This window comes from Staurois parvus, unplaced genomic scaffold (genome assembly GCF_062004578.1).
Source record: "Staurois parvus isolate SC_StPar_1 unplaced genomic scaffold, SC_StPar_1.0 ptg001154l, whole genome shotgun sequence".
Taxonomy (NCBI): domain Eukaryota; kingdom Metazoa; phylum Chordata; class Amphibia; order Anura; family Ranidae; genus Staurois; species Staurois parvus.
In genome coordinates, this window is record NW_028318950.1 from 119273 (window position 1) to 146533 (window position 27261).

General features: G+C 43.7%; 1 protein-coding gene across 1 annotated transcript in view; it reads left to right on the forward strand.

Moving 5' to 3' along the window:
• Window positions 1–27261, forward strand: part of LOC149439139 (D-ribitol-5-phosphate cytidylyltransferase-like) — a 280466-nt gene that overhangs the window by 97865 nt on the left and 155340 nt on the right. Inside the window, exons 5-6 of the mRNA XM_089659411.1 lie at window positions 13523–13615; window positions 20432–20524. Coding sequence (XP_089515537.1) covers window positions 13523–13615; window positions 20432–20524 — 186 coding nt within the window. The remainder of the gene's footprint in view (window positions 1–13522; window positions 13616–20431; window positions 20525–27261) is intronic.

A 27261-nucleotide genomic window follows, 5' to 3' on the forward strand; every position in this document is an offset into this window, starting at 1 on the left:
CCCCAACACCTATAACCCCTCCATCACACATAATCCCCCAACACCTATAACCCTTCCTTCACACCTAATATCCCAACACCTTTAACCCTTCCTTCACACATATCCCCCAACACCTATAACCCCTCCATCACACCTAATCCCCCAACACCTATAACCCCTCCATCACACCTAATCCCCCAACACCTTTAACCCTTCCTTCACACCTAATCCCCCAACACCTTTAACCCTTCCTTTACACCTAGGCCCCCAAACTCCTAAAACCCCTCCATCACACCAATGCCCCCAACACCTTTAACCCCTCCTTCACACCTAGGCCCCCAAACTCCTAAAACCCCTCCATCACACCTAATCCCCCAACATCTATAACCCCTCCTTCACACCTAGGCCCCCAAACTCCTAAAACCCCTCCATCACACCTAAACCCCCAATTCATATAACCCCTTCCAATTTTCCCAACTCCTGTAACCTCTCCTTCACACCTAATCTCCAAACTCCTATAACCCTGCTTCTCCACACCTAAATTCCTCAACTCCTATGACCCATTGATGGTTGTATGGCATTTCTCAGGCAGCTCTATGGCATTTTGCAGGGTGGGTTTCCTGATGGTAACAACAGTGGACCAAGTCTGCAGATTGTATGGTGAAATTACAGGTTTAAAGGAATCACCTTTTTGCAGCGATCTGCTGACATATATACTGACAGGAAGATTCAATGAACCACCACGGTGCTCCAAAGCAAAGTCGCAGTTCAATGAGAACTACAAGCCGACAGTCGCTAAAGCCATCGTAGTTCATTCATACACAAAACACTGTAAATTAATGAGGCGGTGGTGTGGGCGAAGTCCTGCACAAACGCGCTGTTTTTAAAAAGTGACAGCTTGTACAGGGAACTTCTCCCCATACTTATATCACTGGGGGGGGGGGGGGGGGGGTGGCAGCGGGTAGTGGCTGAAGCATTGAGAACATGTTACATGTTATACACTAAAAAGAGGTGGAAATGTAACGTGATCCCAAAGGTGTACTTATCCTTTTATAAGGGTTTATTCACACTATGCCTGTTGAGTTGCATTTTACTGCACACTTCCACACATGTATGGTGTGAACAGGGCACCTAAAAAACAGTTGTTTTCAAGGTGCCTTGTTCACACTATACATGTGTGCTGTTGTGCAGTAAAATGCAGCTAAACAGACATGCTGTGAACAAGTCCTAAAGGGTTGTCACCCTATAACAGAAAGGGCCCAGACAAAGACTTTCATGCCAGGATCACCAGGTATTATTTTAATGAAAGCTGAATATTGAAAAAGAATAAAAAAAAAGACTTTTTAAGTTACATAAGTATGTTAAAGGGCAACTCCACATTTGTGAAAAAAACTAAAAAAAACCTCAAAAAATTAGAATATCGTGCAAAAGTTCATTTATTTCAGTAATGCAACTTAAAAGGTGAAACTAATATATGAGATAGACTCATTACATGCAAAGCAAGATAGTTCAAGCCGTGATTATGGCTTACAGCTCATGAAAACCCCAAATCCATAATCTCAGAAAATGAGAATATTGTGAAAAGGTGCAATATTCTCGGCTCAAAGTGTCCCACTCTAATCAGCTAATTAAGCCATAACACCTGCAAAGGGTTCCTGAGCCTTTAAATGGTCTCTGTCTGGTTCAGTAGGAATCACAATCATGGGAAAGACTGCTGACCTGACAGTTGTGCAGAAAACCATCATTGACACCCTCCATAAGGAGGGAAAGCCTCAAAAGGTAATTGCAAAAGAACCGCCCCTTGATGACGTCGGTGTGACGAAACCGGTCGGGCGTAGCCTATTTGATGTGGACGTTAGAGAGCCTTGCTGGTCTGTGCTGTATGGGAGAGATCTGCGGTGAGCGTTAACTGTATCTCAACCCTTTTTTTGCGATTGAAGCTGGTGTCTGTTGGACACCTTGTTTGTGAGTTTCCTTATACCTTTTTTAATAAAGAGATAAATGAAAAAAACGTATTGCACCATTATGTTCTCTTTTTTGTCCCTGAGTGTACTGCATGCTCTCATGGAGGTATGAGAAAGAGTGGAGAAGTTCATCATAAGAGCTTGGGCTGCAAAGTTGTTTGGCTGTGATTATTATCTGGAAGTATCTGAAACATCACCATATCTATTTGGACATCGGGTTCATTGCTCCCAGAGCACAAGCGCTGTTGCTGGTTTATAATCTGACCAGCCATTAGCTCTGGTGAGTTTATTTAATCTCCTTTGGTGGTGGATTTCTCACAATTGGTTCAAGTCACTGAAGATATATATATTTTTTTGGACACTTATATATATTTTTTTGGACACTAATTTATGTTTGGACACTATAATTTATTTAAAACACTAATGTTTTTTTGGATGATGACATACACTTTTGTATAAGTTTGTTATTAGCGCATACCTTTTAATTTGGATTGTTGTTGCCAAAATTTATTTTGGGTGGGATATGCTGCTGACACTTTGGTGTTTTTTGTAAGTGGCGCTTTTTTCTTTTTTAATTTGGAATTGCAAAAGAAGTTGGATGTTCCCAAAGTGCTGTATCAAAGCACATTAATAGAAAGTTATGTGGAAGGGAAAAGTGTGGAAGAAAAAGGTGCAGAAGCAGCAGGGATGACTGCAGTCTGGAGAGGATTGTCAGGAAAAGGCCATTCAAAAGTGTTGGGGACTTTCACAAGGAGCGGACTGCGGCTGGAGTCAGTGCATCAAGAGCCACCACACACAGACAGATCCTGGACATGGGCTTCAAATGTCGTCTTGTCAAGCCGTTCCTGAACAACAAACAATGTCAGAAGTGTCTTACCTGGGCTAAAGAAAAACAGACCTGGTCTGTTGCTCAGTGGTCCAAAGTCCTCTTTTCTGAGGAGAGCAACTTTTGCATCTCATTTGGAAACCAAGGACCCCGAGTATGGAGGAAGAATGGAGAGGCCCAAGGACCCCGAGTATGGAGGAAGAATGGAGAGGCCCAAGGACCCCGAGTATGGAGGAAGAATGGAGAGGCCCAAGGACCCAGACTATGGAGGAAGAATGGAGAGGCCCAAGGACCCCGAGTATGGAGGAAGAATGGAGAGGCCCAAGGACCCAGACTATGGAGGAAGAATGGAGTGGCACACACTGCAAGATTTGGGGAGCCAAGTTGATTTGGGGAGCCATGTCATCTGCTGGTGTTGGTCCACTGTGCTTCATTAAGTCCAGGGTTAACGCAGCCGTCTACCAGGAGATTTTGGAGCACTTCATGCTTCCTTCCACAGACGAGCTTTATGGGGATGCTGAGTTCATTTTCCAGCAGGACTTGGCACCTCCCACACTGCCAAAAGCACCAAAACCTGGTTCAATGACCGTGGGATTACTGGGATTGGCCAGCAAACTCGCCTGACCTGAACCCCATAGAGAATCTATGGGGCATTGCCAAGAGAAAGATGAGAGACATGAGACCGAACAATGCAGAAGAGCTGAAGGCCGCTATTGAAGCATCCTGGTCTTCCATAACACCTCAGCAGTGCCACAGGCTGATAGCTTCCATGCCACGCCGCATTGAGGCAGTAATTGCTGCAAAAAGGGGCCCAAACCAAGTACTGAGTACATATACATGCTTCTACTTTTCAGAGGTCCGATATTGTTCTATGTACAATCCTTGTTTTATTGATTGCATGTAATATTCTCATTTTCTGAGATTGTGGATTTGGGGTTTTCATGAGCTGTAAGCCATAATCATCACAATGATGACAAATCACGGCTTGAACTATCTTGCTTTGCATGTAATGAGTCTATCTCATATATTAGTTTCACCTTTTAAGTTGCTGCACTGAAATAAATGAACTTTTGTACAATATTCTAATTTTTCGAGTTTCACCTGTATAATGTAATATTAGTAAAAAAATGAACTTTCCTTTCCAATCTGTAATTTTTGATAAAATTCATATGGCAACCTGGAGGCGTTCGGTATACTGTTGGCGTCCTCACTCTAAAACAAAAGAGATACCAAATGACAGAGCAGCCAGGATCTGATCCTTTGTAAGGTTACTGATGAGGTTCCTTTTGAGTGGAAGCTTCTTAATGAACGGAGCGCTGTCATATGTGTTGAAAACATTTTTGCCCCGTCTCCATGTGATTTTGGTTAACATTGTGACGATTGGACAATCCTCAGTGGACGCAGGATACGTGCGCAGAGATCGGACCAGCGCTGCCGTGTTGTAAATGTCTTTGCTGGATGTCCTGACAGTCTCTTTGATCATCTGCTGTATATTAAATGTGAGGTCTCCAGCAGGATGTGAGCTTCCGAGGACCCTGTCAGTGCTAGATGTGATAAATGACTTGATTTGTGTGTCTGGGGGTCCTCAAATGACATTAAGTGGTTTCTTAACCTTGAACATCCTTTTTGAGGAAAAGCAAAGAGTTGTTTAGAAATACCAGGAACTATTAGGCTCCATGCACACGGGGCATTTTAATAACGCTGGTAGCGCTAGCTGTGTAAAGTCGCATTAAAAACGCAAGTTTTTCAGTGTTTTTGCATTAGTGTTTAGCCGCTTTTTTCAGCGTTTTTCCACATTTGCGTTTTTTACACAAAAAAACCCCAAAATGCCAGTTTGCCGCGTTTTACCGCATTAGAGCGTTCTTTCAGCTAAAAATGTCTTCTAGAAACCCACTAGCTCTGGTGTTTTTTTCCATAAAAAAACACCCTGCCCAAAAAATGCTGATTAAAGCCTATGTGTGTATGGACACATAGGATAACATGCTGGGAGGTTTACAGGCTGTTGAAAAAAACGCCAAAAGCCAAAAACAGCCGCTGTAAAAACGTCCCGTGTGCATGAGGGATTAGTCCTCATGCACACTGGACGTTCTGATAACGCTGGTAATGTTTGCTGTGTAAAGTCACATTAAAAACATGAGTTTTTCAGTTTTTTTTAGCATTTTTGCATTAGCGTTTAGCGGCGTTTTGCCACGTTTAGCAGCGTTTTCCCACTTTTTTGCGTTTTGTTTTCTAGCTTTTTTTTTTTACCAGTTTGCTGCCTTTTACCACGTTTTTCTGCATTTTGCCACGTTTTTCAGTGTTATAGTGTTTTTACAGCTAAAAAACTCCTCTCGAAACCCACTACTCCTGAGTTTTTTTTCTCCAGCCGAAAAACGTCCCCACCAAATAAATGTTGATTACAGTCTATGTGTGCATGAACACATAGGACAACATGCTGGGGAGTTTACAGGCTGTACAAAAAACCGCCAAAAACAGCCGCTGTAAAAACGTCCCGTGTGCAGTAAAACTTAATGAAACTTACTAAAAGTTTTACCCACAATGGGATAGAAGCACATTTTAAATTCCAGCACCTGATGCCTGTCCAACCTGTCCTTTAAAACTTGATTTAAGTGTATGTCAAGGCATAATAAAAAAAACCACATACAGTATGTAGAACATGTCTGCAATATACAGCTGGTAGAATAAGTATTGAGCATATCACCATTTTTCTCAGTAAATATATTTCTTAAGGTGCTACTGACATGAAATTTTCACCACATGCCCGTAACAACCATTGCAATCCATACATACAAATAAACCAAAACAAGTTCAGAAATTAAAGCGGAGGGGAAGTTCCGCTTTAAGCCTTTGTCCCTCACTCCCCATTAAGGATTGGAACCTTTGGGGAGCGGGTATCCGAATTTGACAGGTACCCGCTCCCACTGCGATCGCCTAAGGCAATAGGAAGCGGACGTTGTCCTCCCCCCTCCCTCCCCGTAGTCTTCTGAGACACGTGACAGGTTACAGAAGACTACGGGGCCATTCACAAAGCGCAGTGCTTCTCGTGCATGCACAGTGGGCACCCGGCTGTGAAGCAGCAAGCTGTCACAGCCGGGTGCCCACACTGAAGATGCTAGCGCCAGGGAGAGAAGATGGCTGGTGAAATCAGTCGAGGTGAGGACATTGTTGGACCGAACGACAGGTAAGTGTCTGTATTTTAAAAGTCAGCAGCTACAGTTTTTGTAGCTGCTGACTTTTATTTTATTTTTTTTTCAGGTGGAACTCCGCTTTAAGTTTTATATGTAATAAAATGGAATGACACAGGGAAAAAGTATTGAATACACTAACTGAAAATTTTTTAATACTTGGTACAAAATCCTTTGCTGGTAATGACACTTCAAGATGCCTCCTGTTTGGAGAAACTAGTCGCATCCATTGCTCAGGTGGGATTTTGGCCCATTCTTCCACACAAACAGTCTTCAAATCTTGAAGGTTCCGTGGGCCTCTTCTATGAACTCTGATCTTTAGTTCTTTCCATAGATTTTCAATTTTATTTCTTCAATGACATGAAGTTTGCCAGTACCATATGTTGAAAAACAGCCCCACACCATGATGTTCCCACCTCTATGCTTCACAGTTGGCATGGTGTTTTTGGGATGATGTGCAGTGCCATTTGACTTACAAACATGGTGTGTATTATGGCATCCAAAGAGTTCCATTTTGGTCTCATCTGACCAGACAATATTCTCCCAGTATTTTGTAGGCTTATCTCAATGCTGTGCAGCAAACTTTAAATGAGCTTCAACATGCTTTTTTTTCAGCAATGGAGTCTTGCGTTGTGAGCGTGCATACAGGCCATGGCGCTGAGTGCATTACTTATTGTTTTCTTTGAAACAATTGTACCTGCTAATTCCAGATCTTTCTGAAGTTCTCCACAAATGGTCCTTGGCTCTTGGACAACTCTTCTTATGAATGTTCCAGTGAGCACTGTTGGGGCCATAATCTGGAAGTGGAAAGAACATAATTTCATCATAAACCGGCCACAACTATGTGCTCATTCTTTTCACTCTTCTGTCAGAAATCTTGTGAGGAGCACCTAGTTGTGGCTGGTTTATGATGAAATGATGTTCTTTCAACTTCCAGATTATGGCCCCTACAGTGCTCACTGGAACATTCATAAATTTAGAAATCCTTCTGTATCCAATACCATCAGTATGTTTTGCAACAATAAGGTTGCAAAAGTCTTGGGAGAGCTTTTTGCTTTTACCCATCATGAGATGTTTGTGTGACACCTTGGTAATGAGATACCTTTTTATAGGCCATCAGTTGAGACTGATTCTTTTCACTCTTCTGTCAGAAATCTTGTGAGGAGCACCTAGTTGTGGCTGGTTTATGATAAAATTATGTTATTTCCACTTCCAGATTATGGCCCCAACAGTGCTCACCGGAACATTCATAAGTTTAGAAATCCTTCTGTACCCAATGCCATCAGTATGTTTTGCAACAATAAGGTTGTAAAAGTATTGGGAGAGTTTTTTGCTTTTACCCATCATGAGATGTTTGTGTGACACCTTGGTAATGAGATACCTTTTTATAGGCCATCAGTTGAGACTGAACCAGTTGATATTAATTTGCACTGACAAGTAGCAGGATTGCTTTCTAATTATTGATAGATTTCAGCTGGTGTCTCGGCTTTCCATGCCTTTTGCACCTCCCTTTCTTCACATGTATAATACTTTTTCCCTGTGTCATTCCATTTTATTACACATAACTTAACCACTTCCCGTCCTCCCTATAGCAGTAATACTGCTACAGGGTGGCACGGGTGCACAAAATCACGTGTATATATACGTGATTTTGCATTTTCTGGGTAGGGGGTGCACGCAAGCCCTACCTTGCTGCTATTTGAGGCCTCAGCTGTTAATCACTGGGTCCCGACCGGTGATTACTCGCTGGCACCCGGTGATCGAGGAGCATTACTGACGGAGGGAGAGAACAGTAAGTAAACAATACAGTTCTCTCCCTTGTCAGCTCCTGCACACAGAGCCATGTATAGCAGTGTGCTTACAGTGAAGCACACACACACAGCACACAGTTAACCCTCTGATCGCCCCACATGTTAACCCTTTCCTGCCCAGTGCCATTAGTACAGTGTCGGTGCTTTTTATTAGCACTGATCACTGTATTGGTGTCACTGGGGATGTCAGTGACACCAAATCAGTTCCTCCCAGTGTCAGAATGCCCCCCGCAGTCCTGCTATATGTCGCTGATTGCTGCCATTACTAGTAAAAACGAAAAAAAAAAATCCCAGTACATATACCGCTGTTTTTAAACGCTATAACGTTCATGTAAACCAATTAATTTAAACGTATTGGGATTTTTTTTTTAGCAAAGACATATTGCAGAATACATTTTGGCCTAAATTTATGACGAAATTTGATTTAAAAAAAAATTTTTTACTGGACATGTTTAATTGCAAAAAGTCAAAAATATTGTTTTCTCAAAATATATATTTTTTTATAGCGCAAAAAATAAAAAACGCAGAGGCGATCAAATACCACTGAAAGAAAGCTCGTTTTGTGGGAAAAAAGGACATACATTTAATTTGGGTGCAGCGTTGCATGACCGCGCAATTGTCAGTTAAAATAACGCCATAACGCAAAAAATGGCCTGCTCAGGAAGGGGGAAATCCTCTGGAGGGCAAGTGGTTAATTTCTGAACTATTCTGCTATAGTTTCTTTGTATGTATGGATTGTATGAGTTGTTATGGACATGTAGTAAAAATTTCATGTCAATAGCAGCTTTAGGAATATATTTACCTAGAAAAATGGTGACGTGTTCAATACTTATGTTACCCGCTGTATACAACTTTGCCCATGCTTTTTTCTCTTTAACCTTTTACTATCAGAGCCGCTTTTTTAGCACACGTTTAAAAAAATTATTTTAGGCCGAAAGATTAGGCCTGTTTCTGAAAGCATTCCCTAGGGAATAAAATTGTGGTAGTTCCAATTTTATTTATGCCACGTGATAGCAGTTTATCAAATGCAAATTCTCAGCAAAAAATGCACTGAAGTTAATTTTAGGGCACGCATGTCAGGTTTCTGTGGTGGGGGAGCCCTTTTAGAACACCAAGCATGGGTTTGCCTAGGGCAGTGGTTCTCAACCTGTGGGTCGCAACCCCTTTGGGGGTCGAACGACCCTCTCACAGGGGTCCCCTAAGACCATCAGAAAACACATATTTCCAATGTGTAAAGAGCAGCTACTGTGTAGAAAGCAGCTGCTGTGTTGAAAGCAGCAGTATTGGAGGTAAAACGACACTCATGAATTATAATTACTGGGTAAATAATTTTATGGTTGGGGGTCACCACAACATGAGGAACTGTATTAAAGGGTCACGGCATTAGGAAGGTTGAGAATCACTGGCCTAGGGCATGGAGTCTAAGCCCCAGCCTGCTTCTTCACCAGAGCCCCTGATGGTGGATATGGACTTGCAGCAAGCTGGAACCAGGTCATGGCCCCCAGGTGTACCCGGCTGATAATACAGAGACCACTTGCATATGCAGAGAACAGATGGCAGGAGACAGAAGAGGATTTGAAAAACAAGTAGAGGTCAGGGTAGGAGGCAGACCAGCACAAATGAAAGACAAAGCCGGGGATGGTACATGGGACGTCAGGCACAGAATACACAAAACACTAGGCAAAAAGGAGCTCAGAGAACTAGGAAGTTGCTCAGGTAACGTAGACTGCACTAGGCATGTCTTATTTAAGAAAGCAAATTAGGCAGGTCAGGAAGTGATAGAAGGGAGGGAAATAAAAGCCCACAGTATAGCAGGTGATGCACATAGGTGAGCACAGAACTCAAACAACATATATTAAAAGAATAGGAGGTCTAGGAGAACCACTGCAGCAAGGAGGTAAGAATACACAGGCAGGAAACTGCAGGTTAAGACAAACCAACCAAGGAAAGAAAGGACAAATAGAGCCTACGGCAATAGTCTCCAAACGGCGGCCCAACAAAGGGGCACAATTATTCCCAATGACACAAATGATGGGACACAATTCCTCACAATAACATGGCACTATTCCTCCCACTGACACCAATGATGGGACCCAACCCGTCCTCTCCGCTCCTCACAAGACCTCCTACTCTCTAGCTCCCTTGTCTCCTCCTCCCATGCTCGTCTCCAGGACTTTTCCAGAGCTTCCCCCATCCTCTGGAACTCTCTACCCCAATCTATCAGACTATCGCCTACTCTGCTCACTTTTAGGCAATCTCTGAAAACCTATCTCTTCAGGGAAGCCTATCCTGCCCTCAGCTAATAACGGAATCTTCCACTCTTCCAACCAGTCCATTCCCCACATTTACTACCTTTTGTACCACTAGCCCCTCCCTCCTAGATTGTAAGCTCCAAGGAGCAGGGCCATCTAATCCCTCTTGTATTGAACTGTATTGTTGCTGTATTGTCTCCCGTCATATTGTAAAGCGCTGAGCAAACTGTTGGCGCTATATAAATCCTGTATAATAATAATAATAATTCTTCCTACTTACACCAACAATGGGGCATAATTCCTCCCACTGACACCAACGATGGGGCATTGTTTGCTCCCACTTATTTATTTTTATTATAGATACTTGTATAGAGCTGTCAATTTACTCGGCACTTTACATATATATTGCGCATTCACATCAGTCCCTAACACTCAAGGAGCGTACAATCTAAGGTCCCTAACTTACATACATACACATACTAGGGACAATTTAGAAAGGAGCCAATTCACCTTCCAGCATGTCTTTGGAGGGGAGGAAACCTGAGTACTCGGAGGTAACCCACGCAGGCACAGGGAGAACATGCAAATTCCAGGCAGCTGGAACACACACTCATGATAAATAGGCAAGCCTAAATATAAGCATCAAATATGTCAAATAATGCATGAATCCAGTGTAATAGACTAAGCCCAAACATAAATAACATTCCCGACTGACACGAGCTTCAGCCCAGGCTTAGTCCAGCATAGCGGCACTATTGATCACAGGTAGTGAGGCATCTCATAGCCTGCAAGCCATAGGAACAGCATAAAGCATCAGATAATCGTATCTAATTATAAGGAACATAAAGTTCAATCTGGACAGAGCAGTGAAAGCAGCTACAGAGAAGTTTTTAATTCCATAAACTGAGAGAATCTTACAACAATGAACATTTGATAGGTCAAAAGATCATAATGTTTCCTGCTCCATGCCATGAGGCTTGCTGCAATGCCTTACTGGGAAAGGGGTGGGATATCTATACAGCATTAACTATACCAAAGGAAAGGGAGGAGCAGAGACAAGATATAGAAAACACTTAAAGGCATATGACAGTCATGTGAAATATGACAGAAGGGAATTAAAAAGATATTGTGAAGCTGGACTTTAAGGAATACAGTTGTATCACATTCCTGTCCCATTCTAGACCATGAAGGAAGCATCTTCTCTGTCTGTACATGTGTGTGTCTGGCTCCTATTATTGCACTTCCCTCTCCTTGACTGAATGCTGCTGTGAGATGACAGTTCTGGTGCTGAGGAACCACATGCACTTAGTCAGCCTTTGTACCTACTCCAGGGACAGTCCTGGTAATGAGGAGCCACATGTACTTAGTCATCCCCTGTACCCCTTCCAGGGATAGTCCTGGTGTTGAGGAACCGCATGTATTTAGTCATCCTTTGTACCCACTCCAGGGATAGTCCTGGTGCTGAGGAACCGCATGTATTTAGTCATCCTCTGTACCCACTCCAGGGATAGTCCTGGTGCTGAGGAACCGCATGTATTTAGTCATCCTCTGTACCCACTCCAGGGATAGTCCTGGTGTTGAGGAACCGCATGTATTTAGTCATCCTGTGTACCTTCCCTTGGGACAGTCCTGGTGGTGTGGAACCACATGTATTTAGTCATCCTCTGTACCTTCTTCGGGGATGATCCTGGTGTGAGGAACTACATGTACTTAGTCATCCTCTATACCTCCTTCAGGGATAGTCCTGGTGTGAATAACTATTTGTACTTAGTCATCCCCTGTACCTTCTTCAGTGATAGTCCTGATGGCGAGGAACCACATATACATAGCCATCCTCTGTACCTTCTGCAGGGATAGTCCTGGACTTGAAGAACCACATATACATAGCCATCCTCTATATCTTCTCCAGGACAGTCCTTGTGGTGAGGAACTACATATACTTAGTCTTCCTCTGTACCTTCTCCGGGGACAGTTCTGGTGGTGAGGAACCACGTGTACTTACATATACTAGGTGAATGCAGTATCATCTGCAACATGACCGCTGATTGCTGAGTTCTCACAGCCGCTCTGAGTTACCACTGTCTGCTCTCTCTGCAGATCGCTGAGAGGCTGAGCCAGGTGCTGTTCCAGACTCTGTGGTGGATCCCGACTTTAAAGTCGGGATCTTTCCTCAACCTGGACCAGCTGAGTGACTTCAGCCTGCTGCCAGCAGAAAATGGGTCACAATAGTGCAGAATGAACTGCACTCCTGTGATCCACAGAACAGCTAAAAGAGATTTGGCTGTACTTCTCCTTTAATACAGAATTATATGTATTTGTAAATGCAAGCAGTGTAAATACCTGAATTTGCACTGATTTCCTCTACAAATCCCCTGCCTAACAAGGAGCCAATCAGTTGTGCTGCAGTACAAGAAGAATGCTGATAGGAGGGGAGAGCAGAGTGACTGAGAGATGAGCTCATCAGTCTTCTTCTTTTCCTTTCACTGTCCAATCGTGGGGAAAGGAACAAACATGTGTTACTAAATTGCAGCAAGTTAAGGTAATCTGCCTAGCCAAGCTGGAATTTGCTGTGTATCAGAACTGTGTAAATCCTTTGACTGGATGGACAGACATACAAATCCTTTGGCAGGTAAAACAAACCCCTTCTATGTTTCACATCTGTGTATTTAGCTGGAATCCAGTTTTAGGCCATGTTTGCCCACACACGGATGCACAGGTGTTCCATGCAGGCAGACCCATTCATGTCAGTTGGGACATTTAGGTACGCACACGGACGTTATATTGGGAGCAGCAGCTTTGTCTGTGCAGCCACTGTGTCCCAGTTGACATGAATGGGTCTGCCTGTACAGCGATGCACAGAACACCTGTACATCCCTGTGCGAGCAAACACTGTCCTGTGCTTAAGTACTCCCGTGTACCGTACCTGCACTACTGGTGGTGAAACAGACTTTGCTCCTTCAAGGGAATGTACGTTTTTGTGGTGTTTGATGTATTTTGTAAAGTTGTACACATAATATTTCGGAAAATTTTAGGTAAACGATACAACTGCGTTTTAGATTAAAATGTCCTTTTATTCATATATGAGCACAAAACTGATATCATAAAAGCAAATGGCGACTGATTATAGAAAGCTGATAATTATACTTTATCCTTTGATTTAATTTCAAATATTTTACTTATATAGTCACACCTATGTATATGTAGTTGTTATTATTCAGTAAAGTCCACTACATGGATAAGTTGGTCTCAACACGTCCACTTCTTCAGGAGAACATATGGAGAATATTATATCTGTTGTACAAATAAACATATTATAAACAAATGTCCATAATGTCATCAATGTATCTTTGTGTAATACAGGCACTGTGCCTACATATATTTATCATTCAAGCATTAGTTGGCTAAAAACATCAATATTCAACATTATTGCTTCGCCAACATTTGCAAAATTATTTTTCTAAAATTTGATTTAACTTTTTTTTTGTTTCGTTTTGCTTTGTTGTAGAACGTGAGAGCAGTTTCATCATCAATGTGCAAAACAAGCCATGACCTACAGAGCATTTTACAAGGACACTGCTACAATTTTGTTTGTATCAATGTAAGTTGAAATAATTCATTATTTTTATTGATATAGGGATATCATTATTATTATTATTATACAGGATTTATATATTATTATTATTATTATTATACAGGATTTATATAGCGCCAACAGTTTGCTCAGCGCTGTACAATATAATGGGAGACAATACAGCAACAATACAGTTCAATACAAGAGGGATAGGAGCTTACAATATTTACTTTTATCATCATTGGCATCATTAAACAGTCCATCTTCCTCCAGTCCATAAATAGTCCAACTTCCTCCATGATTCAAGTTATGATTGACGCTTGGACACAGATTTGAAGAATTTAGCTAGCCTAAATTGTCATATAAGCATCATGTATAGCTCTTTCACTATCATCATTTCATCCTTATAGGACCATCATTATCATCCCATTGGGCTGCACAATCCATCTAGTTTGTAAACAGTCCAACTCTGTAATGGATCTGACCCTGACTGCACTTGGGTACTTCCATTAGAATCAGGGGCGGACTGACCATTTGGAACCTTGGGCACTGCCCGAGGGCCCGGGGTCAGTAGGGGGCCCCATGAGATGCCCCTGGTACCTTTTTCATAGGCTTTTTTGAGTTTGGGCAAGGACATAGGGGCCCCATGATCCCCTATTGCCCGGGGGCCCCATGAGTTGTCAGTCCGCCCCTGGTTAAAATACTGCTTCCCCGTCCGAACACCGACCACAGACACCACAGCTGACCACACAAGACTAGATGACACCAATCTTGAAGTAATCCAGAAGGTAGACTAGTTTATTTGAACACAGATACAAGATATATACACTCAGGGGCAAGGGGGCAATCCCCACTCCCTGCATAATGACACAGGGTGGGGCAATCTACATTTAGTAACAAGAGATACACCAGCAGACAGTCCCACAAGGAGGGCTGCTGGAGACACCCCCCACCAAGCCAATAAACATTATTTCAGTTACTTATATAACGCTGTCATGTTTATAAACATAAACACATACATCCCATAATAGTTTGCTCCCAAGCCTGACAAACAACAGAACAATGGTATGCAGCCCCATAACACCAAACAATCCAAAACCCCCACCCCACCTATACATGTCTACACAATATTAGGACAGATCACCCTGTACCCCTAACAGGCACAGGGTGACTTACACATAAGAGGGATATGGAGAGCTGAGACAGGGGTTTCCCCACCTCTCCAAAGTGAGCTGTGTTCCATGGGCCCCCCACCCAAAGTGACTCCCGTCACAATCTCCCTTCATGATTCAACTTGCAATTGACACTTGGGAGCAGATTAGAGAATTTACCTAACGTAAATTGTCGTATAAGCATCTTGTATAGCTCTTTTATCATCATCATCATATTGTTCTTATAGAACCATCATCATCCCATTGAGCTTTACAGTCCAATTAACAGTCAAGCTCCCTACAATCCATAAACAGTTTAACTCTCTCCATGAGTCAACTTGCGACTGACGCTTGAGTGCAGATTGAAGAATTGAAGTGACCTAAGTTGTATAAGTATCATGTATAGCTCTTTTATCATCATCATCATATCAATATTTTAGAACTGTCATCATCATCATCATCATCCCATCGGGCTGTACAGTCCAATAAACAGTCCAACTTCCTCCATGAGTCAAGTTGCGATTGACACTTGGGCGTGGATTGGAGCATCCGGGTCTACCTTTGGGGGCAGCAGTAAATGCTTTTGACAGATTGAAGTGTAAGTGTTTTTTCAACTTGTCAATGTGTGACCTGGCTGACCCTTCCCTTTCACTGAGAGGAGACAGGGAAGGTGTTGGGGTCAGCTTGTCTCACTTGTCACTTTTCCTGCAGTGAAACATCTATGGTTCATGAAAATAAATGTAAAGTATCCCATTTCTCATTTGTTGGCTGCCATTTATTGTATTTTGTTTTTTCATACAACGTAGCATTTTACACGTGTTTAGCCTGGCCCATTGAAAGAAATGGTGAATGCACAAAAACATATGTATATCATTTAGTTTTTTTGCTTTTTTAATAGTATCTGTACAGTCAGGGGCGGACTGAAAACTCATGGGGCCCCCGGGCAATAGGGGATCATGGGGCCCCTGTGTCCTCGCCCACACCCAAAAAAGCCTATGAAAAAGCCAATGAAAGGTACCAGGAGCATCTCATGGAACCCCCCTACTGACCCCGAGCCCTCAGGCAGTGCCTGAGTGCTCGAATGGTCAGTCCGCCCCTGTGTACAGTAGATAAGCTGTGTTCTGAAAGTTTCTCATTCCACATAGGAATGCAAGGAAGGTAAGTAAAAGTAGCAAAAGAGCTGGGCTATAAGGAGAACCTGTTCATTCACCTAGATAATTTTAATCCCTTCTTGCTTATCCGTTGCGGCTCTTTAACTGGGTCTTGCTGGTCATGTGACCACTGTGATTGGCTGTCACAGTGGTCATATGATTGGGAGCCTATCCTGATGGCTCACGGTCATAACTAGAAACTAGGAGCTGTCAGTGACAGCCTGGTTGGTGTGCTGAAAGCATGCAGCAAATGTGCTTTCAGCACAGAAAGCTCAGCTGCCATGGACATATATCTCCTAGATTGTAAGTTCTAACGAACCGGGCCCTCTGTTTCCTCTTGTACCAAATTGTATTGTAACTGTACTGTCTGCCTTCATTTTGTAAAGTGCTGCGCAAACTGTTGGCGCGATATAAATCCTGTATAATAATAATAATGTGGGTGTTAAGGCCACCAAAGACATGGGTTTTGTGGTGATTAAAGAGAACCTGTGTTGTGAAAGCTGTACCTATATAAAGGCAGGAAGAGGGCAAAGGACTAGTCACCAGTGTTATCCCTGCAGCTGGTATTTTCCCTGTTGCTGACTTATCATGCATTATTCTGTGCTATGTCTCTGTGTGAAAGGGGTTATTTTGGTTGAAGCAGGACCTTACTTCCTCATGTGAGGCTGCACAGTGGCTAAATGGTTAGCACTTCTGCTTGGCAGTACTAGGGTCGTTGGTTCGAATCCCAATCACGGTACCACCAACCTGGAGTTTACATGTTCTCCCTGTGCCTGCATGGGTTTCCTCCGGGTACTCCGGTTTCCTCCCACACTCCTGTCTAAATTGTCCCTAGTATGTGTATGTATGAATGTGAGTTAGGGACCTTAGATTGTACGCCCCTTGAGGGTTAGGGACTGATGTGAATGTACAATATATATGTAAAGCGCTGGGTACATTGACGGCGCTATATAAGTACCTGAAATAAATAAAATAATAAATAAATGTCAGAGTTGACCCCTGCTGACTGGCAGTCTGATGACTGGTGATCTGATGGCAGATGGGTTAGTGATTAGGAAGCAGCAAGAGAAATGGAAGACTGAAGTATGAAAACACAGATTCATAGAATGAAAGAAACAGAAGCAGGGAGGCCATTGCACTGCAGACTCTCAGGTGTAGCATCCTCTACAGCAAGGAGAACCTTGAGCAGCACATTATTGACATCACAAAGTCTCATTCCAAATCTGGTGAGTCTAACCATCACAGGCAGCAGTGCCTTATGTGATCTCACACTGTAGATATACAGCTTTTAGGCTTAAGCCACAGGAGGGCCTAGGCAGGAGAGGTAAACTGATATTACTGAAAAACATAATTAGGCTTAATTAACATTTCTAGATGGCCCTTATATTATAACGTATATTCAATCTTTCTCCCCTTTAAGCCGAACGTCCTCTGAAGTTGGCTGTAGAAACTAGAAAATGCTTGCAGAAAGATATTTTGTTATAGATTTTTGTCATCCGTAAACTGTAAGGCCTGGTTCACACCAATGCCTTTTTTATTGCTGTTTGGAAGCTCACTACAGTCCATTTAATATGGTTTCCTATTGGATATGTTTGCATTTTGCTGCCGCTGTGTTTTTGGAAAGGGTCAAGGACTTTTTTTAAATACAAGAAGCAGTGTTTTTGCTACACTAGAGTTCAATGGAGACGCTGCTGGAATGCACTTAGAGTGTTTTTGCCACGTTTCGTGTTTTTATTTCACCCAGCAACAAAAACATTTCCCCTTTAAAAAAAAAGGCTGAAAAAATGCAGAATGCAGTAAAAACGTGGCAAAATGTGTGTGTAAAAATACAAAGCGAAATGCAAAAAGCATTTAAAAAATGGATCAAAAGCAAACTGCATTGGTGTGAGCCAGGCATAATACCCTGGTTTTATAACCAGATTCAGGATGTTCTCATAGACAAAGCTCCAGCATTTCCTGGTATTGCCAAAACTTGCCCATCTCTTATGGCTTCCTACAAATTCCCATAGTCTAGTTAGGCAGCCCATTATAGTAATGGGCCAGAGGGTGTTTCTGAGGGGCAAGAGGTACCTGATTTACCACTGCGAAGGGAGCATTATAGAGGCTGTTGTAGACCCGTGTACTGCCCATTACTCTTAAAGTGGAACTGTAGTCAGAAAATGAAGTCCCAATACATCACTTTGGGCTGTCCCTTTTGCAGGTATAGCGATGTAAAACATTAAAAATAAGGGCCTATTTAAAATCCAGTAATAAGTTGTCTTATCCTGCTCTGCACATGCTCAGTTGCTCTCTATTTTTTGGCACTATTGTGAGAATCTAGAGGCCAATCTGCTGACATGCTAAAGATTTAAACTGCTCAGGGTCTCTGGGATTCAGAAAAATGGCAGCTTCTGGCAAGAAGAAATGGGAATACTGTTGGAGGCAATTTACAGCACATATTAAAGTGTTCCTAAACCCAGGATTCTGCATTCACTATATCCGGTCTCCTAGGACCCTGCATTCACTATATCTGATCTCCCCGGACCCTGTATTCACTATATCTGGTCTCCCAGGACCCTGCATTCACTATATCTGGTCTCCCCGGACCCTGCATTCACTATATCTGGTCTCCCAGGACCCTGCATTCACTATATCTGGTCTCCTAGGACCCTGCATTCACTATATCTGATCTCCCCGGACCCTGCATTCACTATATCTGGTCTCCCCAGACCCTGCATTCACTATATCTGATCTCCCCGGACACTGCATTCACTATATCTGATCTCCCCGGACCCTGCATTCACTATAACTGGTCTCCCCAGACTCTGCATTCACTATATCTGGTCTCCCAGGGCCCTGCATTCACTATATCCGGTCTCCCAGGACCCTGCATTCACTATATCCGGTCTCCCAGGACCCTGCATTCACTCTATCTGGTCTTCCAGGACCCTGCATTCACTATATCTGATCTCCCCGGACCCTGCATTCACTATATCTGGTTTCCCAGGACCCTGCATTCACTATACCCGCTCTCCCCGGACCCTGCATTCACTATAACTGGTCTCCCAGGACCCTGCATTCACTATATCTGGTCTCCCAGGACCCTGCATTCACTATATATGATCTCCCCGGACCCTGCATTCACTATATCCAGTCTCACCGGACCCTGCATTCACTATATCCAGTCTCCCTGGACCCTGCATTCACTATATCTGTTCTCCCCGGACGCTGCATTCGCTATATCTGGTCTCCCCGGACCCTGAATTCACTATATCCGGTCTCCCCGGACCCTGAATTCACTATATCTGGTCTCCCTGAACCCTGCATTCACTATATCTGGTCTCCCTGGACCCTGCTTTCCCTATATCCGGTCTCCCCGGACCCTGCATTCACTATATCCGGTCTCCCCGGACCCTGCATTCACTATATCCGGTCTCCCCGGACCCTGCATTCACTATATCCGGTCTCCCCGACCTTGCATTCACTATATCCGGTCTCCCCGACCTTGCATTCACTATATCCGGTCTCCCCGACCTTGCATTCACTATATCCGGTCTCCCCGGACCCTGCATTCACTATATCTGGTCTCCCCGGACCCTGCATTCACTATATCTGGTCTCCCCGACCCTGCATTCACTATATCTGGTCTCCCCAGACCCTGCATTCACTATATCTGGTCTCCCCGACCCTGCATTCACTATATCTGGTCTCCCACAGTATACACATGGAAGTGCAATTATTTTAGTAACTATAAACTGATAAATACCTTTTTTCATCAGCTGTATATAGCAGTCTTGTGACGTCTATCAGTGTCCAGCAAAGCACTGGTTAAAGCTTGTAGGAGTTTTCATTTTGCTCTAGGCGATAAGAGGGGGACACTGGAAGAAGGGGAGGATCAGGGAAGTCAGAATCAAACAGTGTTTTTACACAAAGAGGATAAACCCCTTAGGTTCCACAGTGAGTATAACCAGCATGCTTTACTGCATATACAGACCGATTTTACTGTTGTGGGTTTAGTAACGCTTTAATTTTGGTAGCAGAATTATTAGTCCTCATGCACACGGGGTGTTTTTAAAATGCCGGTAATGTTAGCTGTATAAAGTCACATTAAAAATACACGTTTAGCATTTTTGCATTCGTGTTTGACCACGTTTAGCTGCGTTTTTTCTTTGTTTTTCGCGTGTTTTACAAGAATAAAATTTTTGCTCAAACAATGTCCAAAAACGCCAGTTTGCTACGATTTACCGCGTTTACCAGCATTAGAGTGTTTTTACAGCTAAAAAAACTCTGCTAGAAACCCACTATTTCTGGGTTTTTTTCCAGCCAAAAACGCTGATTAAAACCTATGTGTGTATGGACACATAGGATAACATGCTGGGGGGTTTACTGGCTGTAGAAAAAAAACGCTGAAAACAGCCGCTGTAAAAACGTCCAGTGTGCATGAGGACTTGTAGAATGTATGTTCCTTGCTAAAGAGCATTTTTTTTTTATCTAGTTTTTTTGGGTTCCACTTTAAGTCTTTTTGGGTTGCCCTCCACTAATATATATACTTTGTTTCTCAGGTTAAAGAATCAGATTTTGAGGAAACCCAGAAACTGTCCGGATTACTTCAGACTCCTGGAGTTTGTCCTTCTTACCCATCTGTTGTTGTGTCAGTAAGTACATTCAAACCACATTATTATTATACAGGATTTATATATTATTATTATTATACAGGATTTATATATTATTATTATTATACAGGATTTATATATTATTATTATTATACAGGATTTATATGGCACCAACAGTTTGCTCAGCACTTAGGGAGGCAATACAGCAACAATACAGTTCAATACAAGAGGGATAGGAGGCCCTGATCCTGGGAGCTTACAATCTAAGAGAGAGGGGCTTGTGGTACAAAAGGTAATAACTGTGGAGGATGCACTGGTAGGAGGAAGAGAAGATTCCAATAACCTCCCTGGCGGTATTCCCGAGTGTAGCTCGGGGTAAACTTTAAGTACCAAAAGTGGTAACCTCGAGCTACACTCGGGAATACACTGCAGCGTTGCTCAGGGATCTCTTCTTCACTTACCTTGTCCTGCGCTCCCGCGATGTCCCCCCTGCAGCGTCCCCGGCCATCTCCTGCGGCCGATGCCGATATCCGTCTTTTGGGTTCCGTTCCCTGCGAGCTTCGTGACGTACGGGGAACGGAACCGGTGGGAAATTCAAAAATTTTAAAAGTGACATTCACTAAATACACTAAAATCTGATAGTAGTATAACATTCCTGTATCAAACCATTTCACATACATTTTGTCCCGAGTGCTTTGTCCGGCGCCCTGCCTGCATTTTTACTGTTCTTTCTGCCTGGAAACTGAGAAACCTCCATGGCGTCCAAAAAGCATCCCTTTAGGTCAAAAGCGGTTTTAGACCGGCTAGAGAACAGCGATAGTAAATCAGAACCACTTGCAGAATTGAGTGATAATGATTCGTGGGGGAAATTCATCATCAGACACTGAAAACGATTCTGCGAATTTGCTCAGCGATGTGCGAACTTGGCGCTATATTTCAAATTTTAGTGTGTTTGGTTTGATTTAATTTATTATATTATTATTTTTTATGATTGTTTATTGAATTATAATTTATGATTTCGTGTTTTAATTTTATCATATCCGGATGTTTACTAGACTCTTGTTCGGACAGATTTCAGTGAGTTATTCCTACGAATTACAGGCCTATAATAAAAAAACGACATATTTCCATTCAAAAAAATGCACCGCTTTGAGCACAGAAATACTGACATAATCAGAAAAATATCAGAATATTCAACTTTTAGCTACAAAGACCAGCTAACAAAACAGCCATCTCAGATGTAGTGAGGGTAAAACATGATTTAAATTGTTATTCCGATAAGTGTGTATTGGTGATCTGAGCATACAGGAGCCCTAATCAGGACCTTATTTTACTGAGTTAATTTGCCTATATCCCGGAAATTTGTTTTTTTGTTTTACGGGTTGCGTTGGCGGATTGGGGAGGTGTACTATTTGTCATTGAAAAAGCAGCCCTGAGTTTGCTTACCTTTTTCTTCCGGCTCTATTTTTTTAGTAGAAATTATTTGGGAGGCTGTTAGGTCACTTGGTGACTTCTACACTCCCCCAAAGTGCCTTAATGATCAGTGATATTCATTGTGGAGGGTGGCAAGAGATGGAAGAACTATCATTCCCTGATCTCTCCTTTAACCCGTTCGCTGCCAGAGACGTGTTTGCATTTTCTGCACACATGTTTAAAGAATTATTTCAGGCCTGAAAATTACACAACCCCCCCCCCCAAAAAAAAACTAAATTATATATTTTCTGAAAACAGACACCCTAGAGAATAAAATAGGGGTAGTTCCAATTTTTTATATCGCTGAATATTATCGCAAAGGTCTAGGAAATGCAAAATTTCAGTAAAAAACCCATTAAAGTGCACTTTAGGGCACACAAACACAATAAATTATCCAAATGTTTATAAATACATAAATAGATACTCAACATGCCAAACCTTAAATTTATGTGCACCTATGAAATGGCGACAAACTTCAGTGCCCTATATATTCTGTAGGTGACGCTTCAAAAGCCCCCTATAGGTCATCGGTTTAGTGTTACAGAGGAGGTCTGGTGCTAGAATTGCTCCGGCATGTGCGGCAAAATGTAACATGCGCATCGCAGTCAGCATTTTCACACGTAGGCACCCTGATGTGCGCGTTTACATTTATACGTGCGTATAAGTGGGGGTGGGAGGGGCCTCAAAATTTTTTGTTGGGGGGGGTTATGTGCTTGAGTGTAACTTTTGCAATTAAAAAATTTTTTACTTAACCTGTTGGTTTTTTTTCATCACATAGGGGACACAAGATCCCCTATGTGATGATTTTTAGGTGACAGATTCAGATCGCATTGCAATACATTTATCCCCGGCTATTCTAACCGGGGAAGGTGACAGCTGTGACCCGGAAGTGACATCATACACATCACCTTCCAGGTCACAGAAAAAAGGGGAGTTCCTTTATCCTCTCTCCTCTCTCCCCTCCACCCGCCGGCACCCGCCTTGGCGCTCTCCAGGCCTGCAGATGGGCAAGTGGGCCCTGGATACATGGCGGGAGCGCGAGTTCTGGGGTGGGGGCTTGCGGGTTGTGGAAGTGTTCAGGTAGCAGCGCAGCCCCCCAACTGTTTCCACCTGACAGGCAGGGGTCTGCTTGTCCGTTTTATACACAATCCTGGTGGCTACAATGTACGGACCTGGCAGGGAAAGGGTTAAGTGTCAAGGCTGGAGCTGAGGAACGGACAGGCAGGCCTAATAACAATGTAACGCACTGGCTGACGACAACCACCACCCACAGACCGAAGTCCCTCTGGGGGCGGAGTCTAAGTCCCAGGCTGCCTTTCACCAGGGCCCCTGATGGTGGGGATGGACTTGACGCAGTCAGGAACCAGGTCGTGGCTCCCGAGACACCCCAGTTGCGGTAATGGCCGCCGCCAATGGCGTGTAGCTGGTGGAAAAGACAATAGAGTAGTCAGGCAGGCCGGGTCGACAACAACGGGACAAAACCGGTACAGGACAGCAGACGAGAATCACAGGTCACGGGCCGGGTTCAGCAACGGAGGGTCAGATCAAAGGAGAACACAAAGAATAGTCAAGTCACAAGCCGAGTCAGATTCCAGGAGAGTCACGAGAGTCAGAACAGAGTTATAGCAACACCAAGACATAAGTGCAAAGGGCATGTGCGGACCACAGGCTTATATGTAATCAGCCACACCCCTCTGGGGGATGGACCTCAGAGACCTGAAGGCATAAAAGATTCCCACCATGCTCTGCAGAAATCCAAGATGGATGCCAGCACATGGAGTAACATAACCGCTGGGAAAAGGTAGGACCTTGACATTAAGGTGCTCACCTGGTTGCACACTCAGCTCTGAGCACTTTTATGTTCAGAGATTTGAAGTCTTGACACCTGTGGCTAGGAAAGGAGCAGGTTGGGTACTCTCCGTTCTTGATCTGTGGACAACCCTAGTCCAAAAAATTAGCGATGTCATCTAAAATATACATAAAAACAATGCAGTGGTTTGCAAATCTCATAAACCCATATTGTATTGACAATAGAAAATAGAAAACATATCAAATGTTAAAACGGAGAATATGGACCATTTGTAAGAAAAAATAAGGTAATTTTGAAATTGATGGATGTAACTTGTCTCAAAAAAGTTGGGACGGTTCATGCATTCTATGCATGAAGGTAAAAAACCATCAGTGTGCAGCTCCCCCCATCAGCCCCCCTAATACTTACCTGAGCTCAGGGGCGGACTGACAACTCATGGGGCCCCTGGGCAATAGGGGATCATAGGGCCCCTGTGTCCTTGCCCACACTCAAAGCACACCCAAAAAAGCCTATAAAAAGGTACCAGGGGCATTTCATGGGTCCCCCTACTGACCCTGGGCCCTCGGGCAGTGCCCGAGTGCTCGAATGGTCAGTCCGCCCCTGCCTGAGCTTCATTGCAATCCAGCACTGTGTACAAGAGCAGCGGCTCTCCGGGGTCTCTCCATCCTCATCAGCTGAGATACTGCCATTGGCTCCCATTGCTGTCAATCTCAGTCAGAGGTGGGACTGAGCCATGCTCTGTGTATCCCATCCAGGGGTGGCTAACCTGTGGCTCTCCAGCTGTTGTGGAACTACATTTCCCATGAGGCATTGCAAAGATGGGAAGTTACTGACTTGCAGAGGCATGATGGAACTTGTAGTCCTGCAGCAGCTGGAGAGCCGCAGGTTGGCCACCCCTGCCATAGACGCACAGAGACGGCTCGAGAGCGAGCACATACAAGCTGCTTGCTCTGGGGACACTTGGCAAGGGGTAGGGCCCAGAAGCGCCGACGGGGGACCCAAGAAGAGGAAGATCAGGGCTGCTCTGTACAAAACTATTACACAGAGCAGGTAAGTATAACATGTTTGTTATTTGAAGAAAAAAAATTTACCTTTTAGAATCACTTTAAAGAAACACAATAAAGAGGAACTGAGTTGGGCTTTGAGCTGTTCATTGCTCCATTGCTGCCACTGCTGTTCACCGCCACTTATTTTGCATCCATCTTCCAGTCATATTTCAACTCCTGCACATGCTGGTTAGAGTTACCCTATCCTGGAACTTGAATCCCATACATGGCTTTCTGAAATTGTACTGTGCACCCGCCTGTCCCAACCAGGGTGCCCTTTAAGGCTGTAAGGGGTGCTGGGGCATCCTGGTTGAGAAAGGCATTCAGACCAAACTCCCTCTGCTGAACTGTACACTGGCACGGTGGTCGTTCAGTCAGGACAGTGAATTGCGTGGGAGAGGGAGGCGTGTTCCCGAATCCTGACCTCTGCCTTCCCATATAGTGCAGTACATGGCAGTGCAAGTGTATATACAGTACCCGAGTTTTATAAAAGTGTGTGGGTGTGTATGTCTGCATGATACTTTAATCCTGACCCCTAATTCTGTATCATCAGTACTGCTTTTTTTTAGGGCTTAATCTCAATGGTGGCAAGGACTGCCACTCCTCTGAAAAGTGATCCATGCTTGGATTGATTTGACAGGTGGCGAAGAGGCAATATGTTGCCTCCACAACACCTGTTTTACCACCTAAATGCAGCATCACCGCATTGCAGCCATGTTGTTATAGCATGGCCCAATTCACCTGGGTGTATACTGCCATGTACCACCGTGTCTGCTACCTCCAGCTAAAGCAGGAGCAGTTGGGGGGTGGTAAAAACACGGCTCAACCCAGTTTACCACCCCCCCAACCTCAAATGTGAATGAGCCTTTGGTTCACAGCTGCGCAGCTGCATGCTGTGTGTAGGGCAGCTTATTCATTTTAATGGGCTGCCCTACCCCCAGAAATGCAAGGAAAGAAGTCCCTTTTGAAAAAAAAATTGTGCTGCACCAAAATGCACAGTGTTTCCCAATGCTGGAGAATTAAAGTGAGCTTTAAAAGTATTTTTATTTATTTTCTAAATCATTTTCTCTTTTTTTTTTTTACACTTTTTAATTTTTTTTTAACTTTGTTGTTATCATGAGGAACTAACAAGCCCCCTATGTGATAGCATGGGCAGGTGACAAGTACTCCTTATAAAGACTATGGGGTCTATTAGACTCACAGTGTCTCCCCTGCCCTCCAGTGCAACTATTGAAGCCCAGACTGTGCTTGAATAGCTGCATCCTTGGCTACACTAGCCAAGGATTGACAGCAGTGACCCCTGAAAGTGACGTAATACACGTTGATTATTTATTTCAGGTACTTATGTATTGCCGTCAATTTACGCAGCGCTTTACATATATATTGTACATTCCCATCAGTCCCTAACCCTCAAGGGGTGTACAATCTAAGGTCCCTAACTCACATTCATACATACACATACTAGGGACAATTTAGACAGGAGACAATTCACCTACCAGCATGTCTTTGGAGTGTGGGAGGAAACCGGAGACCCGGAGGAAACCCACGCAGGCACAGGGAGAACATGCAAACTCCAGGCAGGTGGTGCCGTGGTTGCAATTTGAACCAACGACCCGAGTACTGCCAGGCAGAAGTGCTAACCATTTCACCAGGTGAAAACAAAGAAGAAAGCCTAAAAAAAAAAAAACTAATGCCTAAAAAAAGCTTGTCCTCAAAATTGTATGTTAGTGCAAATAAAAAAAGTATCAGTACTCAGTTGCGTGCAATCTAAGGTCCCTAACTAACATTCATACATACACATACTGGAGACAATTTACACAGGAACCAATTAATCTACCAGCATGTCTTTGGAGGAAACCGGAGTACCCGGAGGAAACCCACGCAGCCACATGGAGAACATGAAAACTCCAGGCAGGTAGTTCTGTGGTTGGAATTTGAACCAATGACCCTAGCGCTGCTAAGCGGAAGTGCTAACCACTTAGCCAGTATGTTGCTTCTGGGGCATTACTCGCTCACTTGCTGGGCAAGCTGTCACCCATGGTCCCGGATCTTGGAGAGACGAGAGGACCTGGGGACCACCACAGGTGCTGGTGGGGGCACACACTTTAAGAGCCCCAAGTGTTCTGATGCCAACCAGATTGGAAAGTTCTCCACCAGCTCCTCAATCCTGTACAGCAGTGGCCGTGAGCTTGATTATCAACTTTTCTACCATGCCGTTTATAAACGTACCTCGGTAGACAGGTGGCTCAATGGCAGCAGCAATCACCTTTTGAGGCATTTGGCTTTCTAGCACGAAATGCGTAGGGTTGACCATTTGTGCTGTAGCCCAGAGTGCGGTGATTTATGTTCGTACTGCTGATCAGATGGACCGGCATCTGTTGACCTGCATCTTAGCTTGCAGTGAGTCGCTCGCCTGGAGTGATGTACCGTATTTTCCGGCGTATAAGGCG